The 14,322-nt window shown below is 51.4% G+C and overlaps 1 protein-coding gene across 3 annotated transcripts in view; it reads left to right on the plus strand.

Annotated features, from left to right (window-relative positions):
- The window catches only part of LOC132815911 (nuclear receptor-binding protein 2-like), a 66,393-nt gene extending 62,848 nt beyond the window's left edge, over nucleotides 1-3,545 (plus strand). For 2 of the 3 annotated variants that reach the window (XM_060825289.1, XM_060825290.1), the window contains 3 exons: nucleotides 2,445-2,508; nucleotides 2,639-2,694; nucleotides 3,296-3,545. In XM_060825289.1, coding sequence (XP_060681272.1) covers nucleotides 2,445-2,508; nucleotides 2,639-2,694; nucleotides 3,296-3,397 — 222 coding nt within the window. In that variant the 3' untranslated portion in view covers nucleotides 3,398-3,545. Of the gene's footprint in view, nucleotides 1-2,444; nucleotides 2,513-2,638; nucleotides 2,695-3,295 lie in introns of those variants that run through there. The other variant, XR_009644719.1, reaches the window with a different exon arrangement.
- Nucleotides 3,546-14,322: the final 10,777 nt, after the last annotated feature.

Below are 14,322 nucleotides of genomic sequence, written 5' to 3' on the forward strand. Positions count from 1 at the left end.
ACCAATGTCCTGTACAGCCGCAACATGACCTCCCAACTCCTGTACTCAATACTCTGACCAATAAAGGAAAGCATACCAAACACCTTCTTCACTATCCTATCTACCAGCGACTCCACTTTCAAGGAGCTATGAACCTGCACTCCAAGGTCTCTTTGTTCAGCAACACTCCCTAGGACCTTACCATTAAGTGTATAAATCCTGCTAAGATTTGCTTTCCCAAAATGCAACACCTCGCGTTTATCTGAATTAAACTCCATCTGCCACTTCTCAGCCCATTGGCCCATCTGGTCCAGATCCTGTTGTAATCTGAGGTAACCCTCTTCGCTGTCCACTACACCTTCAATTTTGGTGTCATCTGCAAACTTACTAACTGTACCTCTTATGCTCGCATCCAAATCATTTATGTAAATGACAAAAAGTAGAGGGCCCAGCACCGATCCTTGTGGCACTCCACTGGTCACAGGCCTCCAATCTGAAAAACAACCCTCCACCACCACCCTCTGTCTTCTACCTTTGAGCCAGTTCTATATCCAAATGGCTAGTTCTCCCTGTATTCCATGAGATCTAACCTTGCTAATCAGTCTCCTGTGGGAAACCTTACTGAAGTCCATATAGATCACATCTACTGCTCTGCCCTCATCAATCTTCTTTGTTGCTTCCTCAAAAAACTCAATTAAGTTTGTGAGACATGATTTCCCACGCACAAAGCCATGTTGACTGTCCAGAATCAGTCCTTGCCTTTCCAAATACATGTACATCCTGTCCCTCAGGATTCCCTCCAACAACTTGCCCACCACCGAGGTTAGGCTCACCGGTCTATAGTTCCCTGGCTTGTCTTTACCGCCCTTCTTAAACAGTGGCACCACGTTCGCCAGCCTCCAGTCTTCCGGCACCTCACCTGTAACTATCGATGATACAAATATCTCAGTAAGAGGCCCAGCAATCACTTCTCTAGCTTCCCACAGAGTTCTCGGGTACACCTGATCAGGTCCTGGGGATTTATCCACCTTTAACCATTTCAAGACATCCAGCACTTCCTCCTCTGTAATCTGGATATTTTGCAAGATGTCACCATCTATTTCCCTACAGTCTATATCTTCCATATCCTTTTCCACAGTAAATACTGATGCAAAATGTTCATTTAGTATCTCCCCCATTTTCTGTGGCTCCACACAAAGGCCGCCTTGCTGATCTTTGAGGGGCCCTATTCTCTCCCTAGTTACCCTTTTGTCCTTAATATATTTGTAAAAACCCTTTGGATTCTCCTTAATTCTATTTGCCAAAGCTATCTCATGTCCCTGTTTTGCCCTCCTGATTTCCTTCTTAAGTATACTCCTACTTCCGTTGTACTCCTCTAACGATTCACTCAATCTATCCTGTCTGTACCTGGCATATGCTTCCTTCTTTTTCTTAACCAAACCCTCAATTTCTTTAGTCATCCAGCATTCCCTATACCTACCAGCCTTCCCTTTCACCCTGACAGGAATATACTTTCTCTGGATTCTTGTTATCTCATTTCTGAAGGCTTCCCATTTTCCAGCCGTCCCTTTACCTGCGAACATCTGCCTCCAATCAGCTTTTGAAAGTTCTTGCCTAATACCGTAAAAATTGGCCTTTCTCCAATTTAGAACTTCAACTTTTAGATCTGGTCCATCCTTTTCCATCACTATTTTAAAACGAATAGAATTATGGTCGCTGGCCCCAAAGTGCTCCCCCACTGACACCTCAGTCACCTGCACTGCCTTATTTCCCAAGAGTAGGTCAAGTTTTGCACCTTCCCTAGTAGGTACATCCACATACTGAATCAGAAAATTGTCTTGTACACACTTAACAAATTCCTCTCCATCTAAACCTTTGACACTATGGCAGTCCCAGTCGATGTTTGGAAAGTTAAAATCCCCTACCATAACCACCCTATTATTCTTACAGATAGCTGAGATCTCCTTACAAGTTTGTTTCTCAATTTCCCTCTGACTATTGGGGGGGTCTATAATACAATCCCAATAAGGTGATCATCCCTTTCTTATTTCTCAGTTCCACCCAAATAACTTCCCTGGATGTATTTCTGGGAATATCCTCCCTCAGCACAGCTGTAATGCTATCCCTTATCAAAAATGCCACTCCCCCTCCTCTCTTGCCTCCCTTTCTATCCTTCCTGTAGCATTTGTATCCTGGAACATTCAGCTGCCAGTCCTGCCCATCCCTGAGCCATGTTTCTGTAATTGCTATGATATCCCAGTCCCATCTTCCTAACCATGCCCTGAGTTCATGGGGATTTAGGCACTTTTACACCCCCAAAACATGCAATATCTCACTTACTAATCTTAATATGCTCCACAACCTCACCATCCAAACCGCAACCTCCAGATGTAATGTCACTGGGAGATGGGCTGCTGGTGAACCCCACATTGTACTGACCCCTCTCCCTCTCCTCCTTCCCACAGCTTACTCTCATCCTCAAATTGGACGATCGTTTACACAGACATCTGACCTGTGATCTCTTGCCAAGTGAGTATCTCCCTGTGCGGGCATTTTGGGCATTTCTCCCACAATTTGCCCCTCATACCAACACCCCCCCCACCCCAATCTCTGTGCTTGAAGTGCCACTGAATAATCTGACCCTCTCTCTCGCTGTCAGCTGACCATTCCCAGGATTTGGCCCAGGAACTCGTGCAGTTTGGATTCATCAGGCAGGTAAGAGTGAGCATCCAACCCTGATCTGCCCCTTTGGTTCCCATTCTCCCCCGCTACCCCCTACACTGGGCTAACACTCCCCAAACCTCCTGGCAGGAGGTGTTCCTGGTGATGTTGGTATGTGTTGTGGCCATCACACCCCCATCAGGTGATTGTTGAGGGAATTTAGTATCAGAGGGGCTAGTGGCCTTGGGCTAGTGTTCCAGAAACCCCAGAACATTCCCATTCGAACTACATTGTGCCGGATAGTGAGGCTAGATTGGATGAATAACTCTGGAACTGAAAGCCAGTGATGAAATGTTCCTCAATTGTTGGAAAATCCCATCTGGCTCACTTTGGGGCCTAGGTCTGATTCCAGGCCCACAGCGACGCTGCCAATGTCCCCTGGGTAATTAGGGAGGGGTAATAAATACTGGCCTTGGCAGTGACCGCTCTCATCCTGTGAATAATAAGATGGAATCACAGCCACCTTCAGCTCCCAGGAGCATCAACTTCCAAACTCATTGCTGCGCACGGTCACTGACGTTTCACATTTTACAAATTGCCTCAGTTTGTGTTTGTCAGCTTTCTCCTTCACATTTCTCACTTGCACTTTCCGCAGGATGACTGTCAGAAGTTGGCGAATCTTCTGGAAGATACTTTCAGCAAACTGCAGGGTGAACGGGTCACTGCCCTGTCACGGCAAGAGCTGACTCGGGATTAGGGGAGAGATCCCCTGACCCACTGCAGCCTCACCCTCCGACACAGTGACAGCAGCACCAACACTGTGTCTGCATCCAGCCACCCCACTCACTCCTCACATCCCAACGTCTGTCTGTCAAACATTCCTAGGACAGGGACTACACAGGGTCAGGGACAGAGTAAAACTCACTCTACACTGTACCCCCCCCATCAAACGCTCCCAGGACAGGGATAGCATGGGGTTAGATACGGAGTAAAACTCCCTCTACACCATCCCCCGAGTGAATTTATGCGGAGGATCTTGTAGATGGTACACGCTGCTGCTACTGAGGGTCAGGAGTGGAGGGAGGGGATCCTTGTGGATGTGGTTCTAATCTAAGGCTGATTTGTCCTGGATGGTTAAGATCAGAGTGGTGCTGGAAAAGCACAGCACGTCAGGCAGCATCTGAAGAGCAGGAAAATCAACATTTCAGGCAGGAGCCCTTCATCAGGAATGCCTGAAACATTGATTTTCCTGCTCCTCGGATGCTGTCTGAACTGCTGTGCTTTTCCAGCAACACTCTAATCTTGACTCTAATCTCCAGCGTCTACAGTCCTCACTTTCACCTTGTCCTGGATGGTGTTGAGCTTCTTGAGTGTTGTTGGAGTTGCCCCCATCCAGGGCAATTGGGGAGTACTCCATCCCCCTCCTGCCTTGTGCCTTGTAGATGGTGGACAGGCTTTGGGGAGTCAGGAGGGGAGTTACTCGCTGCAGGATTCCCAGCCTCTGACCTGCTCCTGTAGCCGCTGTGTTCATGTGGTGAGTCCAAGTGAGTGTCTGGTCACTGGTAACCCCCAAGATGTTAACTGAGGGGGGGCAGAGGGGGGCAGCATGAGAAAGAAGCAAACTCCATTGAATTGAAATTCCACCCCCCCCCCCCCCACAACAAATCTTGTTGTACATGGAGGATACTGATCCATCAGCGGAGGGAGGGCGGGACGTGGTGATCAGCAGGAGGTTTCCTTGCCCAGGTTTAACCTGATGAGGTGAGGCTTCCTGGTGGTGAAGAACTCTGGCACATTGTACGCCTGTGGTTTTCAGGGTGAAAGAATCTCCAATCAGGGTTCTGATAGGTCCAGCCCAAAACACTCACCTACAACATTGACACTTGGATTTCGGGAAGGGGTCTGACACAGCGCCACACAACAAACTTGTGAAGAGAGTTTGAGATGATGGTATAAATGGAACAGTGAGAACACGGATACAACATTAGCTGGGTGACAGGAAACAGAGAGGAATGGGCTGGAGGAGTATTTGTAATGGTGTTCCCAGAGGGTGGTTATGGGAGCCTTGCTTTTCCTGATCTACATTAGTGATTGGGATCTTACTGTCCAGGGGACAATTGCAGAGTTTACAGATTGACCCAAAACTTGGAAGAATTGTAAACCAGAGGAACAAAGTGAGGCCTGCCAATGCTGAAGAGTCGGAGTATTACTAACCAGAGTTGAAAATTACAAAGGGCTTTAGCCCAAAACATTGACTCTCCTGTTGCTCGGATGTTCCCTGACCTGCTGTGCTTTTCCAGCACCACATTCCCGACACAGAGTACAATAGTGGGGGGGGGGGGGGGGTGTTGAACATGTCCAGGACCCTTGTTGGTCCTCAGCTGGAGGACTGTGTACAGGGGGTGGGCCCCACATTATCGGAAAGATGGGAATGCATTGGAGAGAGTGCAGAAAGTGGTTTCCAGGAATGGATTCCGGAATGAGACACTTCAGGGATGGGGGGGTGATTGAAGGTGTTGGGACTGTTCTCCCCAGAGAGAGGGCGGCTGGGAGGGAGATCTGATAGAGGTTTTCATATATTTAAGGAATAAACAATGACGAGAGTAAGATTAGGGCCAATCCAGGATAGTAGAGGGAGGTTGTGTGTGGAGTCAGAGGAGATAGGAGAAGCACTGAATGAATATTTTTCGACAGTATTCACTCTAGAAAACGACAATGTTGTCGAGGAGAATACTGAGATACAGGCTACTAGACTGGGTGGGATTGAGGTTCACAAGGAAGAGGTATTAGAAATCCTGCAGAGTGTGAAAATAGATAAGTCCCCTGGGCTGGATGGGATCTATCCTAGGATCCTCTGGGAAGCCAGGGAGGAGATTGCTGAGCCTTTGGCATTGATCTTTAAATTGCCATTGTCTACAGGAATAGTGCTAGAAGACTGGAGGATAGCAAATGTGGTTCCTCTGTTCAAGAAGGGGATAGAGACAACCCTGGTAATTATAGACCAGTGAGCCTTACTTCAGTTGTTGGTAAAGTGTTGGAAGTGGTTATAAGAGACAGGACTTATAATCATCTAGAAAGGAATAATTTGATCAGGGAGAGTCAGCACGGTTTTGTGAAGGGTAGGTCATGCCTCACAAACCTTATTGAGCTCTTTGAGAAAGTGACCAAACAGGTAGATGAGAGTAAACCGGTTGATGTGGTGTATATGGATTTCAGCAAGGCGTTCGATAAGGTTCCCCACAGTAGGCTATTGTACAAAATGCGGAGGAATGGGATTGTGGGAGATATAGCAGTTGGGATCAGTAACTGGCTTGCTGAAAGAAGACAGAGGGTGGTGGTTGATGGGAAATGTTCATCCTGGAGTCCAGTTACCAGTGGTGTACCGCAAGGGCCGGTGTTGGGTCCACTGCTGTTCGTCATTTTTATAAATGACCTGGATGAGGGTGTAGAAGGGTGGGTTAGTAAATTTGCAGATGACACTAAGGTCGGTGGAGTTGTGGATAGTGATGAAGGATATTGTAGGTTACAGAGAGACATAGATAAGCTGCAGAGCTGGGCTGAGAGGTGGCAAATGGAGTTTAATGCAGACAAGTGTGAGGTGATTCACTTTGGTTGGAGTAACCGGAATGCAAAGTCCTGGGCTAATGGTAAGATTCTTGGTAGTGTAGATGAGCAGAGAGATCTCGGTGTTCAGGTACACAGATCCTTGAAAGTTGCCACCCGGGTTGACAGGGTTGTTAAGAAAACTCTGGTGTTGCCACACTTGGAGTATTGCGTACAGCTCTGGTCACCGCATTATAAGAAGGATGTGGAAGCTTTGGAAAGGGTGCAGAGGAGATCTACTAGGATGTTGCCTGGTATGGAGGGAAGGTCTTACGAGGAAAGGCTGAGGGCCTTGAGGCTGTTCTCGTTAGAGAGAAGAAGGTTGAGAGGTGACTTAATAGAGACATAGAAGATAATCAGAGGGTTAGATAGGGTGGACAGGGAGAGCCTTTTTCCAAGAATGGTGACGGTGAGCACGAGGGGGCATAGCTTTAAATTGAGGGGTGATAGATATAGGACAGATGTCAGAGGTAGTTTCTTTACTCAGAGAGTAGTAAGGGTATGGAATGCTTTGCCTGCAACGGTAGTAGATTCACCAACTTTAAGTGCATTTAAGTCGTCATTGGACAAGCATATGGATGTACATGGAATAGTGTAGGTGGGATGGGCTTCAGATTGGTATTCTGGATCAGTGGTGCTGGAAGAGCACAGCAGTTCAGGCAGCATCCAAGGAGCAGCGAAATCGACGTTTCGGACAAAAGCCCTTCATCAGGAATAAAGGCAGAGAGCCTGAAGCGTGGAGAGATAAGCTAGAGGGGGGTGGGGTGGGGAGAAAGTAGCATAGAGTACAATGGGTGAGTGGGGGAGGGGATGAAGGTGATAGGTCAGGGAAGAGAGGGTGGAGTGGATAGGTGGAAAAGGAGCTCGGCAGGTCGGACAGGTCTGGACAAGTCATGGGGACAGTGCTGAGCTGGAAGTTTGGAACTAGGGTGAGGTGGGGGTAGGGGAAATGAGGAAACTGTTGAAGTCCACATTGATGCCCTGGGTTGAAGTGTTCTGAGGCGGAAGATGAGGCGTTCTTCCTCCAGGCGTCTGGTGGTGAGGGAGCGGCGGTGAAGGAGGCCCAGGACCTCCATGTCCTCGGTGGAGTGGGAGGGGGAGTTGAAATGTTGGGCCACGGGGCGGTGTGGTTGATTGGTGCAGGTATCTCAGAGATGTTCCCTAAAGCGCTCTGCTAGGAGGCGCCCAGTCTCCCCAATGCAGAGGAGACCGCATCGGGAGCAACGGATACAATAAATTATATTAGTGGATGTGCAGGTATAACTTTGACGGATGTGGAAGGCTCCTTTAGGGCCTTGGATAGTGGTGAGGGAGGAGGTGTGGACACAGGTTTTACAGTTCCTGCGGTGGCAGGGGAAAGTGCCAGGATGGGAGGGTGGGTTATAGGGGGGCGTGGACCTGACCAGGTAGTCACGGAGGGAAGAGTCTTTGTGGAAGGCGGAAAGGGGTGGGGAGGGAAATATATCCCTGGTGGTGGGGTCTGTTTGGAGGTGGCGGAAATGTCGGCGGATGATTGGTTTATGCGAATGTTGGTAGGGTGGAAGGTGAGCACCAGGGGCGTTCTGTCCTTGTTACGGTTGGAGGGGTGGGGTCTGAGGGCGGGATGTGGATGAGATGCGTTGGAGGGCATCTTTAACCACGTGGGAAGGGAAATTGCGGTCTCTAAAGAAGGAGGCCATCTGGTGTGTTCTGTGGTGGAACTGGTCCTCTTGGGAGCAGATACGACGGAGGCGGAGGAATTAGGAATACGGGATGGAATTTTTGCAGGATGTAGGGTGGGAAGGGGTGTAATCCAGGTAGCTGTGGGAGTGGGTGGGTTTGTAAAAAATGTCAGTGTCAAGTCGGTCGTCATTAATGGAGATAGAGAGGTCCAGGAAGGGGAGGGAGGCGTCAGAGGTGGTCCAGGTAAATTTAAGGTCAGGGTGAACCTTAAATTGTTTTTACCTAGTTGATTTTAACCCTACTGCAAATCCTCTTGCAAGGATGCCTGCCTTGAAGAAGTTTTCCTCCCCTCTCTCCTGATGAAGGGCTTTTGCCCGAAACGTAGATTTTGCTGCTCGTTGGATGCTGCCTGACCTGCTGTGCTCTTCCAGCACCACTGATCCAGAATCTGGTTTCCAGCATCTGCAGTCATTGTTTTTACCCCTTTCAGATTGGTATGACAGGTCGGTGCAACATTGAGGGCCGAAGGGCCTGTACTGCGCTGGAATGTTCTATGCTCTATAACCAAGAGCAGGGCTGGACAGAGCAGACAGGGAGAAATAATTCCTGGGAGAAGTGAGGTCTGCAGATGCTGGAGATCAGAGTCAAGAGTGTGGTGCTGGAAAAACGCAGCAGGTCAGGCAGCATCCGAGGAGCAGGAGAGTCGAAATGTTGATTCTCCTACTGCCTGACCTGCTGTGCTTTTCCAGCAACACACTCGAGAAACTGTTCCTCTTGTTCAAAGTTATAGGTAAGTTTAGCTTTCATCTTGATCTAGAGATTAAAGGCTGGATTGAAGTAATTGAAGCTGGCAGGCAGCTGGAGAGCTCCCTGAGAAAGTAATTGAAAAGTAGAATGATATTTACAAGACTTTGGGCATTGCCCCCCTGTCTGTGGGGGTGACTGTTTCTGAGTGAGGTTTGGGTATGATCACTGGGACAAACTGACAAGGTCCCTCTCAATATGGTCATTCCGGGGACGATCACAGGCAGGCTCCGGGTCAGGGGTCACCTCCCGGGATTTGCGGACTCCTTTATAAAACACCTTGTTAAACCCGTTCCAGACAGACGCCCCACAGCCGGTCAGTGTGCAGGTCAGTGTGCCGGTCAGTGTGAAGGCTCTGACAGTCAGACAGCTGACTTGCTTGGCTTTTCATTCTGACTGGGAGTTGGTAAAGGGGCAGTGCAGCAGCTGGTGTTGTCCAGGACCTTGTTCTTGTTAGAAACACAATCCTCATCTTCCTCAAAACTGGTTTGGTTCCCACTCAAACCCCCCAGATAGTGATTAGCAGGTGCCTTCTGGAAACTTCCCTGTCTATTGTCCCAGTGACATGTGGCAACTTCACAATGTACCATGAACTCAGTTTTAAATTTACACATTATTAAAATAATCAGTAAGTTAATACGTACATAACTCAATTAGGATTTTGGGATTTATTTTATTGTGGGATGTGGGTGTCACCGGCTGGGCCCAGTATTTATTGCCCGTCCCTAATTGCCCCCTTGAGAAGGTGGGGGTGAGCTGCCTTGTTGACCCGCTGCAGTCCATGAGCTGTGGGTTGTCCCACACTGCCCTCAGGGAGGGAATTCCAGGATTCTGACCCAGCGACAGTGAAGGAACGGTGATATATTTCCCAGTCAGGATGGGGAGTGGTTCGGAGGGGAACCTGCAGGGGGTGGTGTTCCCGTGTATCTGCTGCCCCTTGTCCTTCTAGATGGAAGTGGGCGTGGGTTTGGAAGGTGCTGCCTGAGGTACACATTGCTGCTACTGAGCGTTGGGGGAGTGGGTGTTTGTGTGTGTGTGTGTGTGTGGGGGGGGGGGGGGGGTGTTTGTGGATGTGGTGCCAATCAGGTGACTGCTTTGTCCTGGATGGTGTTGAGCTTCTTGAGTGTTGGAGCTGCCCCCGTCCAGGGCAATTGGGGAGTATCCCATCCCCCTCCTGCCTTGTCCCTTGTAGATGGTGGACAGGCTTTGGGGAGTCAGGAGGGGAGTTACTCGCTACAGGATTCCCAGCCTCTGACCTGCTCTTGTAGCTGCTGTGTTTACGTGGCTGCCCCTGTCCTGGGAGTGTTTGATGGGGGACAGTGTAGAGGGAGCTTTACTCTGTATCTAACCCTGTGCTGTCCCTGTCCTGGGAGTGTTTGATGGGGGACAGTGTAGAGGGAGCTTTACTCTGTATCTAACCCTGTGCTGTCCCTGTCCTGGGAGTGTTTGCTGGGGACAGTGTAGAGGGAGTATTACTCTGTATCTAAGCCCGTGCTGTCCCTGTCCTGGGAGTGTTTGATGAGGGGACAGTGTAGAGGGAGCTTTACTCTGTATCTAATCCCATGCTGTCCCTGTCCTGGGAGCGTTTGATGTGGACAGTGTAGAGGGAGCTTTACTCTGTATCTAACCCTGTGCTGTCCCTGTCCTAGGAGTGTTTGATGGGGTACAGTGTAGAGGGAGCTTTCCTCTGTATCTAACCCTGTGATGTCCCTGTCCTGGGAGTGTTTGATGGGGACAGTGTAGAGGGAGCTTTACTCTGTATCTAACCCCATGGCTGTCCCTGTCCTGGGAGTGTTTGATGGGGTACAGTGTAGAGGGAGCTTTACTCTGTATCTAACCCTGTGATGTCCCTGTCCTGGGAGTGTTTGATGGGGACAGTGTAGAGGGAGCTTTACTCTGTATCTAACCCTGTGCTGAGTCTGCAGTGAGGGATGATCACTAATAGACTGGCTCTGAATAATAGCTAAGATTCAGAATAAAGATTACTGATTGAACGCTGTGCATAAAATTGCAGTTGTAATTTTTAACTCTGTGTGTGTGTGTATATATTTGTGTGCGTGTATTTGGCAGTGCGTGTATGATTGTGTGCGTGTGTTTCTGGAAGTGTGTGTGGATTTGTATCTGCAAGTGTGAGAATGTGAAAGTGTGTGTGTGTGAGAAAGTGTATCTGTGAGTGAATGTATTAGTGTGTGTATCTGAGTGCGTGTGTCAATTAAGTGGAGTGTGTGAGAGTATCTGAGTGTGCGCGTCCGTCAGTGTGTGTGTCTGTCAGTGTGTGTATCTGAGAGTGTGTGTATCAGTGAGTGTGTGTCTGAGTGTGTATCTGTCAGCGAGTGTGTGTCTGTCAGTGTGTGTATCTGAGAGTGTGTGTATCAGTGAGTGTGTGTCTGAGTGTGTATCTGTCAGCGAGTGTGTGTTTGTCAGTGTGTGTGTCTGAATGTATGTATCTGTCAGTGTGAGTATCTGTGAATGTGTGTCTGAGAGTGTGTATGTGTGTGTGTATGTGTCAGTGTGCGTATCTGGCAGTGAGTGTGTGCGTACCTGTCTGTATGTGTGTGTACCTGTCTGTGTGAGTGTGTGTGTGTCAGTGAGTGTGCGTACCTGTCTGTGTGAGTGAGAGTGTGATGGAGGGTGTCTCTCACTCCCACAGGCTCTGGGCCTTTACCCTGAGTGCAGAGCGTTGTGTTTGCGTGGTGCTGAGGGGCAGGAGCAGCATTCCGGTGGTGGGGTCCTGGACACACAGCCTGCTCATCTGGAGATAGGTGAGGTTCTGCAGGGTGTCAGGGTGAAAGAAGCCTCTGGTGTGTGTGCTGGGCTCGGAGAGGCTGAGGAACAGCTCCTGGTCCAATAGACCATGTTGGTACGCAACATCGACAGGCAGACGGCGACTGTGATGGGGATCAATGATGCCTCCTGTCACGACCTGGGCTTCCAGGAGACGCAGGGCGTGGGTGGGAACAAGAAGCTCCTTTCTCACGGCCTGGAGGAGAGTGATGAGCTGCCCAGAGTCAGGGTCAGTGTAACCTGTCACCGCTCTCTCTGCTGCTAGCAACTTGTCCCTGAGTTCCCTGCCTACCAGGCCCGTGCTCAGGGCCTGCCTCACTGTCAGCCTCTGCCCCCCAGCAGCATCGAGAATGAAGCCGGTAGCAGCCTGGGCCTCCAGGAGCATGGTACCTGTGGCAGGCCACACTCTCCCCTCCAGCACACACTCATAAATGGATAACCGCCTTGGCTCAGCTCCCAGGAGCAAGGCTCCTGCCACACAGCTACTTCCCTGCACTGAGCTGGGGAGGGGAGAGCTCACCTGCTCTCCCTGCAATCCCGGACCCCTCCAGGGGGAGGTGTCAGCAGCACCCACCAACCCCTCCACGGTCACCTTGCTCTTCAGTCCAGAGAACCGGGCACTGCCACCTGGTTCCTCACCCTCTGGCCACTGGGCACAGGCTGCCCTCTGCCGACCATTCCCATCTAAAACAGGAGCACAGCTGAGTCCAGACTCCACGGGGACCTGAGAGGATCTGCTCGAGGATCCAGTCCCTCCCACAGCCTGGAAAACAGGAAAATGAAGCCATCATCAGGGTACAGCCTGGGCATCCTGTGTCAGCTCAGGACAATCAGCACGCTGTTTCAAATCAGTCCTTACTTCAAACAGGAAACTCAGTTGAAGAAAACCCAAACAAACTCTGGGAGGAGAGCTGTACATTTACAACCAAGCAACGGGACTCAGCAGGAGCTGTGTTTAAATCGCTCTGTCGGAGGGTCAGTGCTGAGGGAGTGCCACACTATCGAAGGGTCAGTGCTGAGGGTGTGGGCACTGTCGGAGGGTCAGTGCTGAGGGAGTACCGCACTGTCGGAGGGTCAGTGCTGAGGGAGTGCCACACTATCGAAGGGTCAGTGCTGAGGGTGTGGGCACTGTCGGAGGGTCAGTGCTGAGGGAGTGGGCACTGTCGGAGGGTCAGTGCTGAGGGAGTGGGCACTGTCGGAGGGTCAGTGCTGAGGGAGTGCTGCACTGTCGGAGGGTCAGTGCTGAGGGAGTGCCGCACTGTCGGACGGTCAGTGCTGAGGGTGTGCTGCACTGTCGGAGGGTCAGTGCTGAGGGTGTGGGCACTGTCGGAGGGTCAGTGCTGAGGGAGTGCAGACTGTCGGAGGGTCAGTGCTGAGGGAGTGCGGCAGTGTCGGAGGGTCAGTGCTGAGGGAGTGGGCACTGTTGACGGGTCAGTGCTGAGGGAGTGCCGCACTGTTGGAGGTTCGGTGCTGAGGGTGTGCCGCACTGTCGGAGGGTAAGTGCTGAGGGAGCACCACACTGTCGAAGGGTCAGTGCTGATGGAGTGCTGCACTGTCGGAGGGTCAGTGCTGAAGGAGTGCCGCACTGTCGGAGGGTCAGTGCTGAGGGAGTGCCACACTATCGAAGGGTCAGTGCTGAGGGTGTGGGCACTGTCGGACGGTCAGTGCTGAGGGAGTGGGCACTGTCGCAGGGTCAGTGCTGAGGGAGTGGGCACTATCGGAGGGTCAGTGCTGAGGGAGTGCCGCACTGTCGGAGGGTCAGTGCTGAGGGTGTGGGCACTGTCGGAGGGTCGGTGCTGAGGGAGGGCTGCACTGTCGGAGGGTCAGTGCTGAGGGAGTGCAGACTGTCGGAGGGTCAGTGCTGAGGGATTGGGCACTGTTGAAGGGTCAGTGCTGAGGGAGTGCCGCACGGTCGGAGGGTCAGTGCTGAGGGAGTGCCGCACTGTCGGAGGGTCAGTGCTGAAGGAGTGCCGCACTATCGAAGGGTCAGTGCTGAGGGTGTGGGCACTGACGGAGGGTCAGTGCTGAGAGAGTGCGGCACTCTCGGAGGGTCAGTGCTGAGGGAGTGCCGCACTGTCGGAGGGTCAGTGCTGAGGGAGTGCAGACTGTCGGAGGGTCAGTGCTGAGGGAGTGCGGCAGTGTTGGAGGGTCAGTGCTGAGGGAGTGGGCACTGTCGGAGGGTCAGTGCTGAGGGAGTGCGGCACTCTCGGAGGGTCAGTGCTGAGGGAGTGCCGCACTGTGGGAGGGTCAGTGCTGAAGGAGTGCCGCACTATCGAAGGGTCAGTGCTGAGGGAGTGGGCACTGACAGAGGGTCAGTGCTGAGAGAGTGCGGCACTCTCGGAGGGTCAGTGCTGAGGGAGTGGGCACTGTCAGAGGGTCAGTGCTGAGGGAGTGCTGCACTGTCGGAGGGTAGGTGCTGAGGGAGTGGGCACTGTCGGAGGGTCAGTGCCGAGGGAGTGCCGCACTGTCGGAGGGTCAGTGCTGAGGGAGTGGGCACTGTCAGAGGGTCAGTGCTGAGGGAGTGCCGCACTGTCGGAGGGTCAGTGCTGAGGGAGTGGGCACTGTCGGAGGGTCAGTGCTGAGGGAGTGGGCTCTGGTAGGAAACTGAGAGAATTTTGGGGACCTTAAGGAGAGGTAAATATCTCCGAGGTCACTATTGGAGAAAGAGCAGAGCAATTTCCCTCAAGTCCTGTGCAATCCTGCTCATTCTCTTCATGGGCATCATGTCCCCCACCCCTTCGCCTTACCGCTCTGCTCTCTCCCCACCCCCTTTCCCTTCTCCCCTGCCCCTTCCCCTCCCCATTCTTTGTGTCTCCCTGTTTAATGAGA

Source organism: Hemiscyllium ocellatum, chromosome 5, assembly GCF_020745735.1.
Source record: "Hemiscyllium ocellatum isolate sHemOce1 chromosome 5, sHemOce1.pat.X.cur, whole genome shotgun sequence".
Taxonomy (NCBI): domain Eukaryota; kingdom Metazoa; phylum Chordata; class Chondrichthyes; order Orectolobiformes; family Hemiscylliidae; genus Hemiscyllium; species Hemiscyllium ocellatum.